The sequence below is a fragment of the Ostrinia furnacalis genome, unplaced genomic scaffold (assembly GCF_004193835.3).
Source record: "Ostrinia furnacalis isolate ACB-3 unplaced genomic scaffold, ASM419383v2 OfSCF1234, whole genome shotgun sequence".
Lineage (NCBI taxonomy): Eukaryota > Metazoa > Arthropoda > Insecta > Lepidoptera > Crambidae > Ostrinia > Ostrinia furnacalis.
In genome coordinates this window covers 18,841-31,058 of record NW_021131473.1, presented here as the reverse complement: position 1 = coordinate 31,058, position 12,218 = coordinate 18,841, and the positions used below count along the sequence as shown (strand labels likewise).

The 12,218-nt window shown below is 34.6% G+C and overlaps 1 protein-coding gene across 2 annotated transcripts in view; it reads right to left on the bottom strand.

Moving 5' to 3' along the window:
* Positions 1-11,880, bottom strand: part of LOC114352002 (Germinal centre kinase III) — a 70,575-nt gene extending 58,695 nt beyond the window's left edge. The window contains exon 1 of one of the 2 annotated variants that reach the window (XM_028303410.1): positions 11,412-11,880. In XM_028303410.1, coding sequence (XP_028159211.1) covers positions 11,412-11,426 — 15 coding nt within the window. In that variant the 5' untranslated portion in view covers positions 11,427-11,880. Of the gene's footprint in view, positions 1-10,805; positions 11,088-11,411 lie in introns of those variants that run through there. The other variant, XM_028303411.1, reaches the window with a different exon arrangement.
* Between the last annotated feature and the right edge of the window lie 338 nt (positions 11,881-12,218).

Below are 12,218 nucleotides of genomic sequence, written 5' to 3'. Positions count from 1 at the left end.
TAAAGAACGGGGACAGTACAGTCTATGAACAATGAAGGTGTTTTAAACTAAAAAGCCAAAAGAAAATAGCCTAGCAATTTTAAAGGTTTTTACAAATACACGGCAAGGCCTAAAACATACGGCTGAAGTAAGGAAGGGAACCACTTTCAATAGTCTGACCTCGTACAATCTGAAATCTTGTGTGATGATAAGAGCTCTATTATCATGATGACAAAACATCATATTATTGCTCAAATCGAACAATAAAGATAAGAAATCTTAAAAAAAAATAGCATTGTAAAAATAAGATGACAAGGTTAAACAGATTTTTAAACCGCAAAGATAAAAAGACAATGGATCAAACTGTAGTACGTACGATATTAAGGGACACTATCTAGGATATTCAAGTTCATTTGAAGCTATATTAACATCATATTAAAATAAATAAGCAAAACAACCATCCACTAAGTTGAAATAACAAAAGTTACACGTACAGTGATCAAGATATACAGCATTATCTGCTTACTCACGCAGCTGCAGACAGAAGAACTGCTATTGGGAGCGCAATGTAAAACATGGTAACAATAGTTTGTGAATGGGGCAACGTTCCAACACTTCCAACGGTTCGGCAACGATTCGGAACATTTGGAAAATAAATCGTCTAAGCGCTTTGGCTCTAGATTTATCTCCCAGGTTTAGTTTCACTGTTCACGGGGTTAAAATGTCCGTATATTTTATAGTGCGCTAAGCATTTACAGTTTGTTAAGGAATTAGCGTAAGTGCATCAATGTTTGGATACAGCTATTTTGGTTTTGTTCGATGAATCGATTGCGGGATTTAGAATTTGATAATAAAAGCAAGTAGAAAAAGAAAATAAACGTTAACGGTTGTTTATTAAGAGCAAATTGCGTTGGTAACAGTTAGCACCTGTGCATCTGGCATTGCTGCCGAGGCAGAAAACATCCCATTTGCGTCACATCGGAAACGCATTAGCTGACTGACGACGCCGCGCGATCGCAATATCCTACCGGCAGCGCTCCCGTGCTGCGGGCCGCTTGCCACTTCCACCGTCATTATCACATAACACCGCTCATAATGCTACAGCAACGACATGGCTCAATGTTAAGGATTTTCCGTTAAAAGGGATTTATCTCTTTTGCGAATTCGTAGAACATTCCCTAGGGGGATTAAGTAAAACCTCTTTTTTCAGGCGACGGCACATCAAAAATAAATTCCAGGTAACAGGCTTACATTATGTAGTTCATAAGAAGTGATGTGATACATTATGTATCTAGTTACACCCTGTTAAAAATGTTTATAAGTATCAAGGCAAATATGAAGAAAAGGAGGTCATAAAAATTATTTCATATTACAACCTACAATAAAATTATAATGGAAAGTATTCTTTGTTTTTCAGAAGATTTCTTTAGAATGAATATCTTTTCGGAGATAATAAACCGTAGGCTGTTTTCTTTAAATAAACACCCCGCAACCCTTTGTAAACCTACTTAAGAATGTTTTGATATTGCAAATATTCACAACCTCATTTCGTAAGGCAAATAAAGTAATGAAACCCAAAAGAAACGTAGGAAAAATTAATAAGCAAAATGAAAACCATTTTGGAAGAAAGGCCTAACAGGGATTATAATTTTTCTATGGTGTTTACCTATTTATCTTTTTGGCTAACAAGTGGTTTAATATATTTTATCCCGATTCAGGCTACTTCTTTAGTTTAATGCAGTGGATTCGTTTCGTTATAACTGACCATATGGATGGACTTTCAATTTTTTATAATATATATAAGTATGTAGTGAAAAAATTAGACCAATAATATACTAACTACTCGATTAATGTACTGTGGCAGCTTGTAATTAAGATAGCACCTAGTCCTAAGACAAAATTATGTATGTAAACCCTTTGCTTGAATTTGTGTCTGTCTTGTTGGTTGTCCTAATTAAATAAATAAATAAATTAAGTTCAACGACATTTACCTACTTTGCCAGCTAACAAATTATCATTATTGCATGGAATATAGTACAAATGCCTCAAAATTGGAGCATACAAACAAAGGCATATCAAGTTAGAGACAGCACCATCTTATCCGGTTGTGAATAGGTGTTATTTTGCGACAAAACTGTATAGGCTGATGAGCGACTACGTTTACAGAATACAACGTTTTACAACCCCCGCAGGATTCATTAAATGCGTTAGTGACGCGCTGTTTATTATAGTATTTTACAACTTACACGATTGGCGTTGACTGTAATTTACTCATGGAAACTTTATGCTTAAGTCGTTTAACTTATTAGAGCTAACACAAATTTATTGAATATGTTAAGAGGGTTAGCGAAAGTTTTCGTAGAGAACCTTTAAGACGCGTTCCATTTATTTTAATTAAATCAGCGAAATATCCCATAACACCTTCTTACTTCGAAGAGATTCTTATAACTGTCTCAAATAAAATACTTTACTCGGATCAGCGGAAATCTTTTTCAGAAATAGAACTAAATCAGACGTTTGAAAGGAAATGGAATAAAATTTCCACATTTCCAATCCAACTAGCTTAAGAGCACTCGATTATTCAGTGTGAACAAGCATGTACGTGAGTACGTAGAGCGATGGCGTTGGTCTGTAAGAACTACTTCCACCTGGGGCGACTCTTACAAAAACGAAAAAGCACTCCGTAGTCCGTACGTGCCCCGCCGACCAATATTGAACACTTTGAGCCAACTAAAAAGCCGGACGACTTGATAAAAAGGAAATAATTGCATTAAATAACTGTAAATGAGTTTCATCCGCGTTTTATGCCCCTCACGATTCGCAGGAAAATACGAGAATTGAAAAATACACAACTAGCACGACGAACTTAGGATATTTGATAAAATGTTCACAAAATGTTGGTTTCTCGGAAGTCGATTTGATAAGACATACATTGTTACACCAATACTATGTAAAGCAATAATCAAACATGCAAATTACCTAACATACAACGAACTTCGCTATTGAGGTGAAAATACTGGAATTACTGGTACTACTTACATGTAATGAAAATCTCCCTGCGTTCAATGCGTACGTGTTAACACGCGAATGTTTGCGTACATAAATATAAGAGACATGGTATTATTGTATTATTATTTTATGCTAATTCTCACATGTATTCTGTATTCAGTGGCATTAGCGAATTAAGTGTGTCAACACTACGTTCTATGATAGCTATCTATTTGTTTCCTATACTTTAACAATGTAGGAGTTTTGAAGTTAGTCATACTTTGCAGATTCAATTCTGAGAAGCTACTGTTTTTGATATCTTAATAGTCACAAACAAGTTATCCTCCTAATTGGCAATTTAAATTTAATATTGAAGTGAAGTGTCGGTCTCTAATAAAGGAATAGGTACTTTGTATTTAAACGAATTTCAAGAGTCCCACAGCAACAGAGGCGTTTTCCCGTTTTGCGATCGACTATCGCAAAATTAGATAACGTTAATTAACAAAGTTACTCCAATAATCTTGCTAATTACTGGTCCACGCCTATTAAAGTTTAATGCGGGAGCTTAATAATCAATTCTAATAGAGACAATTGAATATCTTCAATGTAGAGCTTGCAAAATAAATTAATTCTACTTTAATAAGCGCGTCCGTACAAGTAATAGAAAACTAACAGTTTCCTTTAGAATAATTTCAGTGAAAATCCAAAATGAATGAACTCGACCAAACAAAAACTTGAATATCGTGTGTTTTGAACAATTTAAAAATGGTATTTAATATAAAGTTCATAAAGACTGCCATGAGCTACCTACTCCATGTTTACATATTACATACCATTCTTAAAATTACTAAAAGTTTAAGAAATCGTATACAGTCAACTTTAAACGCAGTCAAGGTCGCTCAGAACACTCACAACACCGTCGACTCGTGAGTGTAATTATCATGTATTTACAGTGCCATCGTGAATGCGTAATGCATAATAGGGACTTAGTAAATGCACGCCCACGTAAAACTGTATGACGAAACATTTCACAGCTAAGAGCGACCTACTCAAGAAATCAACGTGTTTTTAGACACGTTTTCTGAGAGCTCAAGTAGGGCCTAGTTTTGTTTTATTTACGAGTAGTTCATAAATAATGTAACGTCATCCTCAAGCAAAAAAGGAAAGGCAGCCATATCTACCTAACTACTAAGAGTTTACCCTAAACTCCAATTTAAAGATAAGTGTATTTTTTCCGCAATTTCGTAAGCAAAGGCTCGTGTATCGTGTTCATGACATTGACAGATGGTGTGTACATTATTGTACATACAAACTAAAGAGTAGCATAATGTGTTTCTATTAAACTTCGAGTGAACAAAGAAGATTCACAACAATCCAAAAATATCATATTTGGAATTTTCTGTTCGACCCTCCTTGGGACAAAGGTTAGCCTACCAATTAGTAATCTATTAAGTATTTATACACACGGTATTTATCGTGGAAACTAAAGTGGAACGTCTTTGCGTGCGGGAAGCTTAGCCAATGATAGTCGTAAGGCCAAGGACGAAAACACACGCAAATCCAATTAATGCATGCAAGCTAGTACTTAAAGGGCATGTTAGCACATCTTACATCGCGAACGTTTAATGTAGTGAAATACTTAGCACATGCACGCTACATGTAGAGTTATACATAGAGCTTCATAACTTTAACAAGCATAAAATATTTTGAGTGTGTCCGCCACACAGCCCATGCCTCATAAGGTTTCAGACCAGCTGACAAGCATAGAATACTATAAATTCCGGAACGTTGGCGGGTTTCCCTCTCAAAAATGTGTTCCATTCCATACTAAAATACTGAAAAAACGCTAAAAACCATATTAAAAACCGCTAAAAAACCATTCTAAAAAAAACCGCTAAAAACCACCAGAAATAATTAAAACTCTAGGCAATGAAAATATACCACCAAGACTACCAAGAGCCTTGAAAAAGCGCCATTTCTGATGGTAAAACCACCAAGGTGGCAACACTGGCGCCGTCTCATCAAATATGGCCGGCAATATGTCACAAAAACATTGTCTCATTTGTCTGTTAATGTTTGAGCTCAGATAGGCGTATTTCCAAAGCATTATAATTCCATTCTTCATAAGTATGTAGGTGGAACATGATTTTTTATGTGCTTTCCGAAATTAATCGAGTAATGAGGAAGTTTCGACTCAAACAGGATAAAATACTAAAATTAAATAAGTGTAGCAAGCGATTAAAATTTCCTGGATAACGATACTAATTAGGAACGGATTATACAACGTGTCCCAAAATTCAAGGATAAGCCGGCGCCGCAGGATGGACATAGTCATGACTACTTTAGGAAAAATAAGGAAAAAAATCTATCTCAATTATTTTTTAACTTACACAATAAATTATGAAATTCGACGAAAANTTGAAAAATGGCGGTCGTGGTAATGTAAAATATCATAAGGGGTGTCAATTTTAGAAGAATTTCGTAATTTATTGTGTAACTTAAAAAATAATTGAGATAGATTTTTTTCCTTATTTTTCCTAAAGTAGTCATGACTATGTCCATCCTGCGGCGCCGGCTTATCCTTGAATTTTGGGACACGTTGTATATTAAAAGATTAAAATTTTAATAAGTACCTAGTCCATTCATATTATTTTATCCGATTAGCAGTATCGTACTGTACATTGTATTATGTAAATAGCTTTGTGTGCGAACGTCAAAGCAGTGTAATTTGGCCAGATGGATCTCGTATGATTAATTGTCTAACATAATAGTATTTGTCATGTTAACCCACATTGTTATTAACTAACATTATTAACCCGAACATGTTGAGTATTTCAGTCATTGTAAACTGAAATTAATTAAATTGAGACTAAACCAATAATTTGTTTATTTGAGTTTATTGATATCCATCCACACTGGATTCCAAAGCTTAGTTGCCTTAATTATTATTCACCTTTATTGGGAATCGGTTAACAGCGTTTTAAGCGTACAGTTACGCGGCCCACAAACCGCTATGCTATCAGAGCCGAGGTGGTTTGTTAAGGCGCACAGCGATTTGGCCAGGCTGCCACTACACACGAAAGTAATTGATAATAATGACGCGCACAATCATTCAGAGGTTTTGTGACTCCGTATTATAATGTAACTACAGCAGCTCGGAGCAATTTTAATGAAACTACAAAACTTGTTCTGTAAACACGATGCAGACTGGAATGAAATAGACACAAAAACTATAATCATGCAGAGATGATATTGCTTGGCTCTTTTATTATAAACTTACGGTTTGAGGACGGCTAAAACTAGAAGATTCAAATCGACAACAAATCTAGAGTCCATTACTTTAGTTCTAATCGAAGTCAATTACATTTACTTTTGTACTCTTTCGATGAACACACACAGTAAACTTTATAGCTATGAAAATAAAGTTTAACCAATTTGTGAACTGCTTTTCTATCACCATCGCGTCAAGTTATTAATATTGATGGAGTCGCGTTGGCACATACGACATGAATTATTTAAAGCACGTCGATATTAAGGCGGCCACCACAGTAGGCATTCTTAGGTAATATTAAGTGATACATAATAAAACCATTCCTATTTACCTATTTTATATTTTACATGAAGTAGAGATTATCTTATGAGAAATCCCAAAAATAGGCATGCGTGTTAATTTAATTTAATGTTTTAACTGTTTATAATTACCGTTAATTATGTACTAATGTAAAATTAAGTGTGATTCAGATATAAGATATTAAAGCATATAGGTAATCTTGTTCGGAAAGAAAGTGCTCGTTTATTTGTCAATTAAAGCAAAATACAGTTGAGATGAAAGATCACATGATTCATCGTGCGCAATATTTTACAAACTTTTTAAAATCGTCTAAAATAACGGAATGGAGCTGTCATTGATCAGTGTAGGAGTTACAATAACACGATGCTTTGCTTTCCAATTTCGCTCCACATTCTTTCACGCGTGTTTGTTTACAATTCGAGAATACTCTGCAACTCGACAATATTTTCAAATGCCTCAAAAATGTGTATGGCAACATTTTGATCGACCTAAAAACGAACAGTTTTGGCCTACGTCAGAATCGAGTACGTCTTACTTCACGTGGGTTAGAGCGAATGTGATTAGGCAAGCGAGATCGTGTGGTTCAATATTGTAACTTAATCGATTGTTATTTTACCTACTTTATGTTCAAAGTTTAAATTGTGTAACAATTGATGCATTCAAATTACATATACAGGGTGTCCCGTAATGTAACGTCAAGCCGAAACTGGGTGTTGAGGCAAGTTATGCTGGTTATCAGAAAAATACAAAAAAAAATNCTAGGCAAAATTTTTTTTTTTGAAAATTTTTTTGGGAATAATGTATTTTTTTCATCCAAGCTGGAGCAGCTGGTTTTGTAATTTTGATAACAATTTAGAGAAGCATTATTCAGGGTTACATAACAAAAAAAATATTTGGAAAAAGTGAAGATTTGTGGCAACACGAGTAAAAAGACCGTCACCGGGAGTAGAATTTGTTGTTTTTTTTTAAATGCCTATTATTTTGACAAAATGCCACATAGATTTTTTTTTGTATTTTTCTGATAACCAGCATAACTTGCCTCAACACCCAGTTTCGGCTTGACGTTACATTACGGGACACCCTGTATATGTATTTGGTAAACTAGGTTTTGGCTCACTGTCTGTCGTAGCGCAACTTTGAGGAACTGTGTATTCCTGAGATAATAAAATCGGCAAGTTTTTTTTTTAATAAAACAAGTTACGCTGCTGATGTTACAGTAAAGTAATTTTACCGGATTTAATTTAATATTCTATTGCAAAAAAAACGCGGTTGCCTGTGTACGGCACCATCCTATCAGAATGGTTCAATATCCCTCTCCTTTCACTCGTCGAGCCTAAATGTCAATATATCATACCAATCACGACATGACCAGGTCAGAGGTGAATTCAAATGGCATAGCGTTAACAATTTATCGTTTGTTACAAATTGTATTTCATTGAGGACTAACTAATTCAACAACTCATTAAACAGTTGTTACGTTTATTTATTAAAGTAGGCTTTAAAAATTTGAATATCAGAAAGGTGTTACTGTTAAAACTGTTAATCCATAAATGTTCTTTTTTCTCCGGGACTCTACAAAACTGTAAACTTATAGGTAGTCCTTTTACTTTTCTTCTGCAGTGTGATAGGGAAAGGTATTTCAAAGGATTCTTAGGAGAGCTTTCACACACAGAATATTAAACAAATAAGAATATTTAACTGCAGCAGATGTTTACAATGTACGACAAACATGACAGTGTACACACATCTACATTCTTGGAAACTATCCAAATGCCTATATAAGCTGCGGTTTACGCTAGCGAGTATCGCTGCCTTTTTGACAAATTTAACGTCTCGCGTGGTACTGACCGCGACCGCGGCGAATGGAAATGTTGAAATGTAAGAGGTCTTTTGTCTTACAGAGGTGTGAATAGCTCCTATGCAAATATTTTGAAGTTACATGGCGCGGCGGCTCGGGGAGCCCTACAAATTTGATTGTAGATAAGTCCGGGTCAATAACCCTGCGCGCACGACTGACTAACTGAGATTTACTTGAATCGACATGACGACGGGAATATTCAATTCAATTTTTCAGAAGTGATTTCATGGCTGTTATTGAGAGAAAACGTTTGTATTTTTGTGTAGTATCCCACGTTTGTTATCAAAAACTATCTTGTTCCACCGTGGTCACCGTAATTAATCGCTAGTAATCCTGCCTATGACTAATAATACCTACAATATTTATTAATAAACTGGATTGGATTCATGTGATTTTCCATGCCAAACATCGACAAAAACAGCATAGCGCATGTTTTTAGATAAAAACCTCAAACGAAATACCTATTTGTTATTGAAATGATACCCTTTTTGTTACAAATATCAGTATAATTTGAATACGAAAGTAACAGGAATATTATGTTTAGCAATACTTTTGTACCTCTAGCGCCGTGACTATCGGGAGCCCTACAAGGAAACCACGGCCCATATAGATAAGGTTTACCAGTGACACACCAGCAGCACCGCAATATTTGCCTAAACTAATATGTGACTGTAGGTCACAAGGATATTATTACCTTAACATATTGCGGTAAACATGACGCAAAATGATTTTATAATCAAAATGTTGCCTGGCTTACTGAGTGAAACGAAATCAAATAAAAGATAATTACCACTGTGCTTCATTAAATTTTTACTTACAGGACCCTTCTATCTCAAAAGTTATTTGATCTTTTTTGTAACAAATATAGAATTAATTTGTGCGTTGATTACGAAAACATTTCCATGTGATGTGAAGCATTCATTTTAAAATATTATCCATATATTATTAACATTTTCTGACGAAACCGATGATTTAAAAACAAGTCATCTAAAAGTTAGATAAGAACTCGCATAATTTGCACTACTTTTGAGAATGAGGTTTTATTCAAACAAAAATTTATCGCATCAGAATTATTCAACCATTCAGTTCAAACAATGGCCAGTTATGTATGAAGACCTCATTTCCAAAATCGTAACGTAGTGGCGGCTTCGGGCCCACGGAGCGACATCGAGTGCCTCGCTCGATGCGCCACGCACGAGGCTTCTCAGCCTCAAATCGAGTTCGGAATAACAATCGAACCGTGGGAAATAGCCGCTAAACGTTATGAAACGCCTACCACCAATCCCACCGAGGATGTTTCACCTAAACCCAAATAACTCCACTAAGTGGTAGTCTCTGAAGAATAACAAACCGGCCCGTGTGAATTCATAACGGTTGTTGCGTCACACAACCACTGCAACGTAACGAATTTGATGCTTGCTGACATTTTCTACGTTACATGATCATCGCGTATCGAAATCATCATTATTATTAATTTATAATGATAGTTTTTGAAACAAGGTTTAGGAAAAAACAATATTTATTACCCAAAGACAAAAATTACGCGTCTTGCTCACGAGCTTCGTCTGACTCAGAGGAGAGCAATTATTATGCTACAAGAGTATATTGAACTTATAAGGATGCCTGACCTTACGAAAAAAGTTAAATCTAGTGAGCAAAAAGTTAATATATTTTTTTGGAATTGCATTAATTAACATGTTTTCGGGAATATAAAAACTTAGCAAACATTTACATAATTTTAATAGGCATTTCATTTCATCTCATTTAGAGTCTTTCTTGCCAAATATTAGTTTTAGATAAAACTAATCACCAAACCCACTAAACAAAATTAAACATTTAACAGTATAGCTACACTATGTAGTCATATGACTACCACTACGTCTATGTAAAGAAATAATAAGAAGGTAGAAGCTGTATACTTTTCAATACCTGTATACCTATATCAATATACATTTTTTGCTTACCTTTTAAGCATTATTTCCCCTATGTAGTAAATCTTATTAAAATAACTACATAATATCTTAGAGTTGATGATGTTTTTGATAAAAGTCTAAAATGAGATGTGCTGTTAATTTAATCCTTAATTAAATTAAATAAATAAACTGCTGCAAATCTAGGATATTGTCTGTTTTAATGTGGCTTGATTTATTCTATTTTTACCGATATTCATAGATTTCTTGCATAAGTTAGGTTTGTTTCATTCAGAGAATTTTAAGTGATATTGACAAAGATCCATGAGAGCGGCAAGACTCTTGTTGAACAATTTTCTTTGAATACTGGCCATTCATTTATTTGATTTGAATTGGATTTAAAACAAACAGTTGGTAATTTTATCTAGGGGAAATAAAATTATAATACAATGTCTTCATTGGTATAAATAAACAGTTATAAAAGTTAAATTATACATACCATTTCCAAAATGATTTTAATAACATCTGCTAATCAATCCAATTACACACTATTGATCCTTGGATTTTACCAGTTATTTAAAATCACTGTACATTTAATATCTAGTGTTTGGTAGAACTGATCGTAGGCACGGAACAAATAAAATGTACCTAGTTGAGTATAACATTTACTTGTTGCGTTACATAAAATATCTTATTATCAAAGCAAGTGCACTGCAGGTAGTTCGAACTCAAATGCTGGGGGATTAACATGTATCAGGTATCTAAGACCATAAATATGTGTGCACAGATAAAACTAAGACAATAATTACACCACTAAAATGTTCAGCTGATAACAAATTAGGTATTTTGACTTCTTACTCATATTGTGAAATTCTAAGTACAATGAAAAGGAGGGAGATGGATGCTTGCATAGTGCACAATGAAGAAATGATATGTGGCAGTTTTAGTTTTAGAGGACATGATATCTAAATTCATTAATTTCCAACAGTTCTTTCAGTATGTATTGACTACATACCATCACAGCATGTGGGTCAATTTTATTTAGTTTAAAATAATACAGTGGGTAAAGTAATAAAGAAATAGCAGTTGAATACTAAGCACTCACCTCACTGAAGGCCATCACTCCGGCTGGAGCTCTTTCTCCTCCCGACCTTCTCAATTTGTTCTATCACGGTCGATCAAAACAAATAGTTCACGCTTTTGTTTTCCAACATTGAAAACAGTCCCGACATATAGCATCCCCACGACACAAATACATCTGAACTCTGTAACTTCACTCACTGCGCAGGAACAAAATTATAATTATGACTAAAACGAAAACACCTGACCGTATCACAAATCACTGAAAAAACCAACATTCCTCAGGTGGGTTAGAATCACGTACGAGTTCAGTTATTGACGCCGGTATTTTAAACACTTTGATGCAATCATCAAAAAAATTTAACGAATTTTAGACTTGAAAAATTATTCCGAAACAAGTTGAAAATTCACATCGAACGGAAGAATTATCACAGAGAGCCATCAACCGGAGATGAACTCGCCATCTTGCTTTCATGTCATAATCAGTAATGCCAATATTGAAAATAATACAAAAGCCGTCACCAACTTTCAGGTTGGACAACATTGAAAAGTAGTAGTGTGAAGTTAGCATATATTTTTTCTAAAAGCCTTCGAGTTGATAGTATATTAAGGAGACGGCATAGATAAAACACCACGAAAGAAACGTTTATCTCATTAATAAATCAAAATAGCAAAAGCTTGGCTATCAAAACGATTTCTCTCGAAGGGAATAAGGACTTTTTTCCATTAATTGGTTATTATAATACTTCCTCCATCTTAACAATATCTTTCGAAAAACTTGTTTTTTACTTCATATTCAGTGAAGGGACCGTTGGCTGGCAGTTGTAAAATA